Source organism: Thunnus maccoyii, chromosome 8, assembly GCF_910596095.1.
Source record: "Thunnus maccoyii chromosome 8, fThuMac1.1, whole genome shotgun sequence".
Taxonomy (NCBI): Eukaryota; Metazoa; Chordata; class Actinopteri; order Scombriformes; family Scombridae; genus Thunnus; species Thunnus maccoyii.
In genome coordinates this window covers 17,808,236-17,821,839 of record NC_056540.1, presented here as the reverse complement: position 1 = coordinate 17,821,839, position 13,604 = coordinate 17,808,236, and the positions used below count along the sequence as shown (strand labels likewise).

The window sequence follows — 13,604 nt, the reverse complement described above, 5'->3', positions numbered from 1 at the left end:
AATAGCACCTGAAGTCTAACGGTTGTTTGAAAATGCACCATTTATCTGACACCTAATCCTTGGCTTTACCCCCAACACTTAATGCAACCTGCCCTAGTTGGGGTGAGGTCTTGTTGCCAGTTGATTGACTTCACACATTGTCTTTTTTTTTTTGTCCATGTATACTCTTATCACGCATACCACTGGAAAGTTGCACCCAAAATGCCTTTTTCAAGCTTAACATACAGCTGGTCAACAGGCAATTACAGAATCTCACTTTACACGTCACCTTTAGTCGTCATTAAAAAAAAAAAAAAAAAAAAAAAAAAAAAAAAAAAAAAAATCTCAACGCATAGTTTTTGTGCATAAAGCATAAGTCTTCAAAATGAGATATCGGCCGGTGAGTCCACTGTTGCTCTCAAATGTGACAGAAGACAATCCAACATTTAAAAAGGAGCATCTAAATGTAGCTGAAATTAAAAGAAGTTCAAATGAGTCACTTGATAAATATTAGTTTATGGGGAAAACAGCAAAACAGAAGACAGTTATTCCCCCCAATATGAAACTCAAAAGTCTTTATCAGTTGCATTCGCAAGGCAGGAGTTTGTGTTGGGAGTCAAGATTGGCATTTGACCAAGGACGATTTAAGCCAGCTTTGTCATAAAGCAGTTACCCAATGGATGTGTAGTCTAGTACAGCTAATTAACTGTCCGTGTTCTCCCATTTCTGGCGATAAAAAAAAAAAATCTGCTGTCACACAACATTAAAAAAAAAAAAAAAAAGAAAAAAAGCTCCTGAGTCTCTTTTTAGGTACACGGAAAAAAGAAATGTAGGTAACATTGAAAAGAAACCTTGTTCCAGCCGTGACAACCCCCTTTAACCAACACCACTTAAGTGAGTTAAGCACCCCCAGTTAAAGACCCCACCCCTGCTTTTACGTGAAACAGGTGCATGTGAACTTCCCTGCCTTTCTGTGTCCTTTTTTGTCACACAGATTCACATTAGGATCCACTCCCCCCTGCCTCCGCCACCTCTGCTATCAGAGGGGGCAGGTGCTTAAGATATCCTCTGGATCAGTTTTTCATCTGATAGGCAGTAGAGAGTGTTGACTGACAGCTCAGAGATGAAGGCCTCACAGGCCTTGCGGGAGACTCCTTTACAGCCTCGCAGGTCGAGCAGTGATATGCAAGACAGGCGGCGGAGATATTTGAGACACGTGTCTGTCAGTTTACTGCAACCTGGGAAAGAAACAGATACAAAGACAGATCAATACTCGTGAAATCAAATAAACACATTGTGTGTGTGCATATTTCCATCCATCTCTCACCTCCTAGGTTGAGATCTGCAAGTGTGTTTCGGGTGGACGAGCCCACAGCAGTCAGCAGGTTGATGGAGTGGTCTGTAAGGCTGTTGCAGTGGGAAAGGTCCAGTTTTGTTAAGTGGGGCATGTGGCGGATCACCAGGCGCAGAGTGGAGTCACTGATGTCCAGGCCAGCTAGTCGCAGACACTGCATGGTCCGTAGCTGGCTGCGATTGTCACAGCCTGGAACAAAGGGGTCATTTGGAAAAAGGCAAGGAAGAGGAAAATGCAGGGAGTTTGTTAAGGAATTTGAGAAGAAAGGTAGAATAGATACACAATAATTACTGGATAAATTAACTACTGCTACTATCACCCACTTGATCAAACTGAAGCTACTCTTTTCTCACCTGGTGGGGTGACTAGGTCCCTGATCTGAGAATCTTTGACCCCATCTGCATACCGCAGGTCAAGAGAACGGAGGAGAGGGCAACCAGAAGAGCAGAGAGCTGAAATAGATGACCAGGAACAACCTGCCAGCATCAGATCCTTCAGCCCTGAAACAAAGACAAAGATTGAAATATACATACATTGTTGGAAACATGAATTCACTGGAAAACTCAAATATAAATAAAAGATATTATGGAAGAAACAAATTAATACATAAATATGGAAAGATATAAATACATATATGTTTACATACATGGATTTTTATATTTTACTGAATTTATTGTTATGATTATTACATCAAGTCTTGGCTGTTTTGGTATTCCACAGATATTGTTTGACAGAGAGAGAAAGTGGTGTTTTGTGTGTGTGTGTTTACCAGGCAGGCGGCCAACGAGCCAATTGAGCTGTTTTTTGGAGATGTTGGTCCAGGAGAGATCGAGTGTGACTGGCTGTCTCTTTATGATGCCTGTTAGGGCCTGAGGACTGATGGTGCGCTTGATGCTCAGGTCAATCCGCGCCCACAGCCGCTTGTCTAAGCACCTACAGACCAACAAATACTCATGAAGGAAACGTCTACCTATCTATTGTCTATTTACAGAGACATATGCTACCACAGACCTTATTGTTATAGTGTGTGAAAAAAATAAATACAAAGCACAGGGTTGCTTGTCACTTTGCACAACTTTACATGCTTTAACATTATCTCAGTAATGAGTTTGCAATAAAAAACAGAGGTCTTACCATTTGTACCAGTTCTTGCAGACGGCCATGCAAACGCAGAGATCTGCTCGACTTAAGTAGCGGAAGACAGAAACCCACACCTCCCTCTCACAGCCCGGCCCATTCCCACCGTTCTCCCTGTCTGCCTCGCTCCCGCCTTCCTGCAGGGCGGACAGCGGGATGCGGAGATGAGGAAGCTCAGCGGATGAAGAAGAGGAGGCTCCATTGCTCAGTTTAGCTGGTCGGTTCAGCCTTGTTCTTTTAGAGGCCTCTAGCCTCTCTGGGTGCGAGGGGCGAGTGTCTGTGTGTTTACTGCGAGTGAGTGGTGGTGTGTGCCTACTGGAGTGTTGATCGGGACAGCGATTTCTGATGGGCGGTCTGACGAGGGGTCTGGTCTGGTTGTGTATTGTGGAAGTGGCAGTTTGAGGGGCGATAGCCTCTAATTTGGGGACAATGGCTGACGGGTCCCGCTTGGCCCTGGTTGGCCTTTGGAGTGTCACTTTAAGATATGAGCCATCTTTGTCCCCCATTTGACTGTCCTGCTCCATTTCCTCCTCATCCTCCTCCTCCGCACCATTTTGGTTGGCCACCTCACTCTCTTCCTCTTCTCTTTCTTTGGCTCTCCGTCCTTGCCTCGATTGCGGCTGGTTCTCTTTATCGCCTCCCCTCCCGTTGTTCTGCCCCGTCTCCTCTTCCTCGTCATCGTCGCTGCTGCTGCTGTTGGTGCTGCTGCTGCTGCTGTCCTCGCTCTCCTCCTCCAGTTCTCCATGGCTTCTACCGCTTGTGATTCCTCTTCCTGCTCCTCCACCCCGCAGCCTCACCCCTCTTCCCCTCCCTCTGCGGGGCTCACCCGTCGACTCAAGTACCAGACCGATGGAAGACTGCTGCTGCTGCTGGAAGGACCCAGACCCTCCTGGAGAGCTGTGGTAAGGGGAGCCACTCGCCCAGGTGGGGCTCCGGCCTCTGCCCTGAGATAGTCTGCTGGTTGGGGAACGTAGCCGGGACAGTAGTCTGGAGCCCAGCAGCCTGGGAGACCGATCTAGAGACGACTGTTTCTGTTGGGAGGGAAAAGGACAAATAAGATGACAAATGAGAGCAGGATAATGCACGATTCAAATATCAAATCCAGTCTTACAACAAGGTATAAATGGTATTATAAATAGTCCATTTATCATTTAAACAGTATTATTAATCATCTATCACTTATATTTACAAAATAATCATAATGGCTATAATGCATCTTTGATGTACCAACTTGCTTGTACAGAACCACCTCTTAGAACAATACCACATACCCAATGTAGTATTAGGCAATACAGAATCATTGCAGAAATAAGTGCTTTGCTTACCGCTAAGATCTTGCTGCGCTCCAATTTTATCTGCAACGAGAGCAAAAGGGGTTGGGGAATGAGGTATATACATCAAATAAGGAAAATAATCATAGTCAGTCAATATAGTCGTAGCTTTTCCTGACACATCATATATGTGGAATCTGCCAAACAGGTTTCAGGTTGTCTGCAAGTTACACAAAGATAAAGCAGAGATTCTTCAAGGTCTTTTTAATCACCAAAACAAAACTGAGAAATGAAAAAAAAGAAAAAGAAAAATCTCTGATGATGATAAAAGTCTGTATTACTGGACTGATTTCTCACTTCTAGGCCAGGTTGAATTTTCAGTGCATTAAAATCTCGACAATGTTTAAGCATCTAAAACTTTTTAAGACATGTAGATATGTGGAATTTGATGCGAAAATTTCAATTTGTCATAACTTGCTTTTGATCATTAGGAAAAGTCAGAAAAGCATCTAAATCCGAATTAAAAAAAAAAAAAAAAAAATCAAAATCCAATTAAGTTTGCGAAGCTGGCAGCAGTTATTGTTTCTGGCCAATCATGTTGAATGTTTAGACAACCAATGAAGGGATGTCTTTTGCTGCTGTTCTTGTTTGGTAGATTAGAGCTGTGTTATTAATGCTTAATGCTGACTGATTGGAAACATGTTGCCAAAGTTAAAAGTCTTCCAACAGAAAAAAACACAGGAAAATGTTTCATGACATCTCCTTTCCTCTCCCTTACCCTCTTCTTCAGTCTGAGCTCCAGTGCATTTGCTCGTTTGCGGTTCTGTTGATGCTGCAGTAGCAGTCTCTGAGAGGGCGGAGGTGCTGTGGGTCGTGCGGGGGGTCTGCCACGTCTCGCTCGTCTCACCCTTTCGCCTACACCGATGCCTTCCCGATATGCAAGTTTGGACGGTGGCAAGGAGGTTGAGCCCTCTGACTCACCACTTTCCTCGTCACTGGAAGACTGGTGTGGCAGAGACAGGAAGAGATGGGAGGTGTCATTGCAATTTCAACATCAACCACATGGTGAAATAGTAACAGTAAAGGAAACTTTTCTGAGTGGAAAAAGTGTCTTATAGATTGAATAAACCGAGAACAGAGAGACAGATCAAGTTAAAGAGAGAATGTATGTTTGGTACCTCTGATGCTGAGTCTTTGCCTTGGTAACATTTGGGACATTCCCAGCAGCTCGGCAAATCCTTATTAACCTTCCCCTCACCAGGTTCCTGACAAAGAGAACAGATAAGAGTTTGAAACAGCAACCAGCAAACCTGAATTGTAAACAGCAAAACCAAACACAGTAACTGTGTTACGGATTCAGTGTATACTGTGGTATATTCACCTTAATGCACTGACGATGGGCAATCTGGGAACAGACAGAGCACTCCATGAGTGTGTGAGTGCTTGGGTTTGACTCCTCCGATTCTCCCTCTCCACATATGGCACATCGCGCTGTGTTCGGCAAGGCAGGCTAGAGAAAGAGAAGGTAATATTTTCTAGTTAGCAGTGTCTGGTAATGAAACAGAAACTAAACTTACTTTTTGAAGTAACAAGAGGAATAAATAATTCAACTAGGGGTAAACTGGAATTATTTGATCCGATACAAATACAAATTATTGTGAGGTTTCTGAAAACTGATATATGCAGTATAATCAGTATAAATGTTGCTTTTTTTATGTCGGAGTTTAAAAATTAAAACAAAAGACAACAATCCCATTTGGTTATATTAATAAGTATCTAAGAATCATTTTGGAGGAAGTTCTAGAGATGTAAAAGAAAAGCAACATAACAACATAAGTATGACATCAGTCATAAAACACAGATTTGAGTAACTACTTCCTCCTAGAACGTACAGTGCACACACAGACAGATGGACAGCCTCAGCTGCTGCCCAGCTGGTCAAAGTGCCACAGACACAGAAGCAATGATGGGTATCACAACTCACTGCTAGACACTGTCTCATGATGCAGCTCTTCTTCATGCGTCCAGGCCCACCAAACTTCCTCATGTCGTGGCAGTACTGGCAGGTGCCGCACTCCTTTCTGCAGCAGGCGGCACAGCGCTTGCACCTCACCCGTCTGCGCCTCAGGGCAGAGATGGAGGAGCGTTTGGTGGATCTCTGACCCAGAGGCTTGTGGAGGGGGGGGCCCAAGCGGGGACGGTAAAGCATGGGGGCAGGAGGTGTGGGAGGCTGGTACCATGACGGCTGTATGAGAGACAGTAGCAGGAAAGGGCAAAGAAAAAAAACAAGGAGTTAAGAGTTGTGTCATACCTTGTTTTGCTGAAAAATAATAAATTGTGAAAAAGAAACAATATTTGTTAAGTAATCAGATAGTAGCCGAGGTAAAAATATACACATTTTAGTAATTTGTTAAAATCACAAATGCTGACAGTGTATGCTAAAAGCCAAACAGCAAGTTACCAAAGAGGGGTAAAACTCATTTTAGTACACTCCTAAACCCATTTTCCATCAAATACTATACTGAGATTACATAATTAAGACTGAGAGTAACTCTTTTGTAGTTGTGGTGCATCAAGGCATTTCACAGCACTGTTATTTTATGTGTTTCTTGGTGGAGGAGGCAGTGCATGTCTGCAAAACATGCTGATGCTGCATTTACAGAAGAAGCAGAAGGGCTGGATCTGAATCATAATGAAACTGTGGCGTCATTTCGGAGAACTGTGTAGCTGAAAGTGTGTAAACATTTGTTCTTTACTCACCCTTTTGGGCCACTTGACAATTGGCTCTCCAGTGTAGGACAGCTTGGGGTTATCGTTGGCATGCTCCTTCAGAACAGCCTGAATGTAAGTTGAGGAGAAGAAAAAAGGAGAAGTGAGACAAATAAAAGATGAACCATATCAGGGTTTTCACCAAGGGATAGCAGCCTAAAAGAACTAATGACAAGCGGTGTAAAATCTGTTCATCGTGAAGTGAACCTGCCACTGTACAAGAAACTTAGCTGACACTCACCCTCATGTCCTCTAGCAGGGCTGCAGCATTCCTGATCCCTGCAGGGACACACTTTTTGTGTGCCGGCAGCTCCTCCAGCTTCCCCAAGAGGTTCCACAGTCCCTCCAGCTCAAAGGGGGTCAGTGCGTGCTGAGGTTTGATAACTTCCGCTGCCTCTTCTACTTTGATTTCTTCTTCCTCCTTCAACTTGATCTCCTGGATTTCAGCGTCACTGTCGACTCCATTGGAGGCGCCATTCCTGGGTTGATCATTGGTTTCAAGGTCAGCTTGAGTCAGCCCTGACGAGAGAGAGAGGACATGATTAGTAGAGGCTCATCAGTCGACGAATCAATTTATGTGTGAATGTAAGAAAAGAGTGCAGCAATGTTTGCTCATGTTCATCAGTCCTCACCTATGCCTAGGGAGTATTTTTGGAACTCAGGGGTGAGGTGGGAGATGTTAGTCAGACAGTAGAGGTATCTCTCCAGAACATACCAGCACATCTCGTAGTAGAACGGGTAGCGAAACTTTGCTGGCACCTAGAGGACAAGGACAGAAACAAGTCAGGGAAAATATTTCTCGGTTATTTTAAGTTTTTTTTTTTATACACAAAGGCATGTTTTCTGCTTCTTTAACAAAATGCTCTTAATAACATGAAGCATTTGTCCCAACTCTCCTAGGCTGTGTACTTCTGCTTGAGAGGAGGTGGGAAAAATATGTTGCAGCTGCAGTGACTCGAGTCAGGATGTGTGTTGAGGGTTAGTTGTTGTGCTACTGGATATGTCTGAGAGAAGTTCCCAGTTGTTACACTGAGGAAAGTTGGCATCATGCAACTTTCCTCAACCCACTCACTCAGGCATCTAGACAGATTTAAGATCAGATTTCACTGACATCCACTAAAAATCTATTTTAACAGGTGACAGGATTTTACATTAACTTAATATATGAATACACAGATTTAAGCATGCAACGTAAAGAGTGTTAAAAAGTCACATTATGATTCTGTCATTACAGTTTTTCTATGATTAGTATTTCCCCAGTATGTCAAAAGGGCAGTTGTATACTGTATCAGAAGAGACATGTATAGTAAACGTGAGGTGTTACTCACCCGTGTGCGATCCTCAATACTGTAGATGTTGAGCTGCATGGGAATGTTAAAGCTGTGGAGGAAATTTCCTCCAAATACTAACGTATCCTCTGGGGTGTACACAGCATGGATCCAGCCTACAATGTACAAGAAACAGGATGGTTGAGTGTGTGCGTTTTTTTTATATAGGGAATTGTACAGCCAGTGTTTGTGTGAGTGACAGACCTGACGGGATCATGAAGGTGTTGCCCTGCTTGAGCTCTATCCTTTGACAGTCATGACACTTGTCTCCCAAGAAGATATCTCCCTGTTTTCCTGATAAAACCCAGTTCTCATACATCTCCAGGTTCTGGGGTGTGGGTGGAATCAACCAGAACACCTGCAGTAGTCACAGGTAAAAGGTCATGTATACAATCTCAATAGAGACATAAAGCAATGTCCATGGCACCTAATATGCACGTACAGGATGTTGAAAAGCAAGACTGAGTGTTACCCCAGGACCACATTTTATTTTCATTAAGTCAGCATGACTGAACTTAACAGAAACTAATGAATTTCAAGGATTGTCACAACAAAAAACCAACCTCTACAACTGATAAATCTTTAGGGATGTAAGACCGAGACTGACCTTTCCTCCTCGCAGTATGTGGTACCAGACTGAAGTGCCACCAAAGTCAATATGGAAATCTGTGAAGCAGCCCTGCACACTCATTAGACAATACCTGCGAGAAGTGAAGGAAAGAGAGAAAACACAAGGTAGAAATAAGAAAACAAAGGCATTAAGAGATTTATGAATCAAGAGTATCACTAATGTAGGGGACACCATCAATATTGCTGTTAAATTAAAGCACATCAAATGTAATACATTTCTGATGTCTTTAAGATACTCACTTCTGTACTTTGGGATAATGCATGTCTATGATGGCATTAGTGGAGTCCCTCTGTCTCTCCTTGAGATGGCGGGGCCACATGTTGTCCACCCAGTCAATAAGATCCACCTGGATAAAGAGAAGAAATAAATCGGTACAACTCATACATTCAAGTGGTCTGAAGCAAACATCAGCCTGTGATTAATTACTGACAATACTCTCTGTATGTAGAGAAATGACATTATCTTGGGATCACATAATGTCACTGACACATAATCATATAATGACCACATAATAATGTGAACTTTGTTTAAATATATCTAGTTTATATGTATCTGTAAACTATGTGCACATTTGGATACGTTGTAAAACCCCACTTTGGGAGATTGTTAGTCTTCTTACCGAAGCTGGTCGTTGTACTAGATTCTCCAGTCTGGTGTGGCTGAACTCCAGACTGATGACATTGTAGAGTTTCTCTCTTTCTGATGGTGGCGTCTCATAGTAGCGCCGCCACTGAGCCATTGACATCTCAATTCCCTTCTGAGTGTTCACGTCCATCACGTCTACAATGCGTCGACTACCTGTAACAGAATTAACAGGAGTTCAATAACTGAGGCCACTGAGGGATTGGTTGCATAGCCAAATGAGCAGGCAAAGACATCATATTGCAAGTATAAGTGATTCAAAACCAACTGGAATTAAAAATGTACGCAATACCCATTATTTCGGATTAAAATACCCAGCAACAGACACTTTGTATGTTACATTAAGTGGACAGAAAAGCAAAACCATTTACTCCGTAAATGCCTTGACAAGAAAACTTACCAACAAACAACTTGACATCACTCACACTGAAATCAGGGTCTGGCATTCTGCAAAAGAGATAATTTTCAATTTATTTTCTGAACATGAGAACCATGAGCTCAAAGTTATAAAAAAAAGAAAATACTGTGCTTTTTCTACGTTCCATTTATAAGTATTTATTAAATTAACTTTCACCTCAACATTAGCATCAAATAAAATCAGTCAATAATGCCATTAAAATAAATTTATTAATGTAAAAAAATTAAGTTTAATTTCCAAAGTGCCCATTTTTATGTTTGAGGTAGATTATGTCCGTCTTTGCTGTGTGAACAACATCAATTTGTATTGTTCTGACTAACTGAATGAAAAGCTCATTGGGAACATTTGGGAATTGTTTTGTTTGGTCTATGGCATCATTTTTGTTGGCAGGTGAGATTTGTCCATCTTCCACCTGAATCCTTGCTGAATGCGCTGCGATGAAATAAGTTACCATGACACCAAATGCCACAATTGGTCCAAATCAATCTGGTCTGGTCTGTTAATTTGGCCAATTCATATGGAAAAGTTGCTGTAATTAGTTGAAAGTGCTTCATTAGCTCACTTTAACCTGCAGGAGTTTATGAAGGCTCATGTGGCGTGTTTTCTGGCGCGGGGGAAATAAAGTCATGTTGAGTGAAAATGAGTCAAAGGAGTCTCCCAACGTCTTTACTGCAGTCTGTCTTGTATCTTCAAAATGTCTTTTTTTACACAAACAGGTGTTGGAAAAGGGGGGGTCATCTTATAATCAGGGTCATCTTATATTCGGGGCATTATGGTAATTTATGACTGAACCAGGTAAGCTACTTACTGTATGCCGAGGCCATCAGCTTTCTCAAAGATAATGGGATCCCTGAGCCCTTCCTTCTGGATGTATTCAAATGTGAAATCTAGAAACAAGATACATACAGACACCATGACACAGTTATCAAAAACCACAAAACTTGCACTGGGTAGATAACACAAAATTACAAGGACAATATTCTAATTAAATTAGTACATATCATCAAGCAACACAGCACACAACAGAGGGTTAGTCTTAACAATCTTCACATGACATCAGATATGTATAGGAAAGTATATTTAAAAAAATATCTGTCAAATTACAAGTTGACGTCTCACCTTCGCCTTCCATGTGTTTGATCAAGTCAGAGCCAAACCTGCAGCACTGCAACTTTTCGTCTAGGTCGAATGTCCGTTTCCCTTCGATTTCATCATCTGATATCCCATCGTCCTGGTAGCGGCGCCGCGTACCTGTACGCTGTTGACAAAAGAAGATTTGTGTCAGCCTCTGAATCAGACATCAACTATATGATTTGTAGTGAGCCACAGGAAGAGGACAACACAAGTCAGTATTAACTTGTGGTAAGCAACATGGTTTGTTTACCATTGTGCATTTCAGCCGAGTCAGGTCAATTTTATTTGTGTAGGCCAACATCACAAATCACACATTTGCATCAGGGGGCCTTACAATCTGTACTGCAATACAACCATCCTCTATTCTTAGACCCTTAGGAACCTCTCACCCCCCCTCCCAAAACCTCAGAGTAACAGAGATCCCTCTTCCAGGATGGACAGACATGCAATAGATATGTGTACAAAATAGACCAGATGCCTCTGCCACAGCTCATCCCAGCCCCACATCTTACTGCATTGAAGATATTTTAACATGAGGACAAAGCTGGGTTATAGCAACCTATCAGCCAAGATGCTGTCAAGATTACATATTTATAAAGTTACATCATAAAAAGTGATTCAAGTGGTTGCGCTTGGAAGAACACCACATATGAAAGCTGTCAATTCTTTAAAAAAAAAAAAAAAAAAAAGTGTGCTCCAACTCACAGCCTGGTGGACAACTGGTACCACATTAATACTTTTTCACCAAATTATTCTTAATAAGAAAACCTCTGTGACTCACACAACCAAGAGTAAGTACATTTGAAATGAGCATAGATGCAAATATCCACAATCTATTTGTAACATTGATTGACATATTTTTAAAATATTCTTACTTCAGTCTAATTGCTAAGACATGAGTTGTTAAGACACCCACGGGAGCTGTTTCTTACGTGTCTTTAGTAAAATGGAACCAAAACTGCCAACCATGACTAAACTAACGCATTCACCCGAGACAAGGATAAAAATCACAACAAATTAATCCAAGCTGATCAGTCAGCCAACTACCAAATCAGTTCATGTGGGAACCAAACAATACAGCATTACAATAGCAGGGGTTAATCTTCCACACAGTGCCCCTCCTTTTACCCCCCCTCCTGTCATTCACCCTATGCAGCACTGCTTGGCTAGACAGATGGATCAAGCACAACACCCCAGCTCTGAGATCTCCCCACCCCCATCCCTTTACCACGAATGTGGCATTATCTAAACTCTGATGCTCCGTACTTCAATAACTGAGGGCTGCAGAGAGAGGTATAATTTTGTTTGAAAATCATTTAAAATCATGACAGAAAGCCACACGGCTGTTTTAATGTATAGCTATAAAAAAAAACAACAACAAAGGGAATTAATTAACTACAATTAAGCTACACTATATAGTGTGCTTCTATAAGGTTTTTATGTGTTCAACAAATAGGCCTAGACATGCTTTCAAAAATCTATCAAGGATAACAGCAAAAAGCTTTGTCTCACAAACATTTATCTATGTATCCTCTATTTTTAATAACATTCTCTTAACCACTAGTATCAATAAAACTTAACTGTGTACACACTAGGAAGTTTCACCCCACTGATGTTAATTACTTTACAAGCAGGGGAAAGCATTGTTAGGAGGTGAGGCAAGGTCACAGCACAAATACTGTCCGGTTAGACACTGAACTTGACCTTCTCTTGAACCCGACGTCTTTAGACAGGTTCATTACTGTTATTAGGATGCCACACTTAGCAGAAAAGGACCACTGACTTGACACAAACTGTCCGTCAGTTCAATCCAATACAACACTATCTATACTTAGTGTTTTTTAAAAGGCTAACCTTACATACACACACACAACTTGGATGAAAAGCAGAAAACAGTTGCAACTGGAAACATAAAACTAGTGTTCCGGGAAGCTACTCACCAAGCGTTTGCTGTACCGTGTAGGATCCTCCATAATGTCTAAAAAGAGAGGCAAAGTTTCATGAGCAGGGTTAAATTACGCTGGTTAGATATCACATAGGTGTCACGACGTTATACTGTGTTTTATCGCACAGAAAACACACACACACACACCTCTCTCTCTTAGTGGACAATCTAGCTAGTTAGTTAGCCCTGCTAGCGTGTTGTTGCACCAGCGAGCTAAGGTTAGCAACACGTACAAATATGACAAACGTTCACGTTGAACTTGCGTGAATATATAAAGACAAGTGCCGGTCACATCGAGTATATTCAAGGAGCAATATTCCGGAGAAATGTTTCTACTAACTGACGGTATTTACCTAGCGTTATCGGCTAACGTAAACTAGCTCAGTTGACAATCCCTTTCATAAGTCGTCGGCTAAAACAGACGCTAGCTCGCTAGCTGACATTAGCAGTTGTAAGCTTCTTTATCGTCACCTCTTCTTGAAACTCAGTCGCGGTCGTCAAGGTAACGTTTCCCAACTACAGTGTGTGAGGCCTCTCCGTCAAGTTTCCTCCCATGTTATGTGACAGCGGCTGTGAATATTGTTATGTTTATTATTATTATTATTAGGCGATAAAGTTAGAGCTATTCGATGCTCCGAGCCGCCATTTTCAGCTGGTCAAAACACACACACACATATATACACACAAACCTGAAAAAAGAAAAAAAAGGCTCATGACCCGCCCCCCTATTTAGTCCCTGTTCAGCGACGTTTGCACACAGATGCTCTGATTGGATACAACATGTGCTATTTAAACCAGATTATAATATGTTAATTTACAAATGTGCTTGGTTTGTTTTACCCGGTGGAACGGTCGACGGGTTTTTACAGGGGCGGACTTTACCATTAGGTTAGGGAGGTAACTGTCTGGGGTCCCCAATTAAAAACGCCCCAAACAACTATAAATTTATTATGATATTTAGATATGAAAAATATTGAATGTTACTATGATACTATT

The 13,604-nt window shown here is 41.9% G+C and overlaps 1 protein-coding gene across 3 annotated transcripts; it reads right to left on the bottom strand.

Moving 5' to 3' along the window:
- Positions 1-475: 475 nt before the first annotated feature.
- On the bottom strand, positions 476-13,265 carry kdm2ab (lysine (K)-specific demethylase 2Ab). 3 transcript variants are annotated; one of them, XM_042417932.1, is made up of 23 exons: positions 12,962-13,265; positions 12,604-12,641; positions 10,649-10,787; positions 10,338-10,416; positions 9,512-9,558; positions 9,089-9,267; positions 8,709-8,815; positions 8,446-8,539; positions 8,043-8,196; positions 7,839-7,954; positions 7,143-7,269; positions 6,752-7,029; positions 6,502-6,579; positions 5,726-5,986; positions 5,123-5,251; positions 4,920-5,006; positions 4,520-4,744; positions 3,796-3,825; positions 2,468-3,501; positions 2,103-2,266; positions 1,687-1,833; positions 1,307-1,522; positions 476-1,217 (listed from the first exon to the last, which is right to left on the bottom strand). In XM_042417932.1, exons 2-23 carry the CDS (start codon positions 12,634-12,636, stop codon positions 1,036-1,038), a joined length of 3,906 nt encoding a protein of 1,301 aa, XP_042273866.1. In that variant the 5' UTR covers positions 12,637-12,641; positions 12,962-13,265; the 3' UTR covers positions 476-1,035. The 3 variants fall into 3 exon arrangements, with proteins under 3 accessions (XP_042273866.1, XP_042273864.1, XP_042273867.1); XM_042417930.1 differs by having other exon boundaries at positions 13,080-13,265; XM_042417933.1 differs by lacking the exon at positions 12,962-13,265 and adding an exon at positions 12,756-12,912.
- Positions 13,266-13,604: the final 339 nt, after the last annotated feature.

What these genes read in the sequence shown, in the direction of transcription:
- kdm2ab (XM_042417932.1), bottom strand. Translation starts at nt 12,636, where the DNA reads ATGGAGGATCCTACACGGTACAGCAAACGCTTG. An exon ending in GCAAAGACTCAGCATCAGAG is followed by an intron (nt 4,745 to 4,919) that starts GTACCAAACATA and finishes CTGCCACACCAG; the next exon opens with TCTTCCAGTGACGAGGAAAG. An exon ending in TGCAGATCTCAACCTAGGAG is followed by an intron (nt 1,218 to 1,306) that starts GTGAGAGATGGA and finishes TTTCTTTCCCAG; the next exon opens with GTTGCAGTAAACTGACAGAC.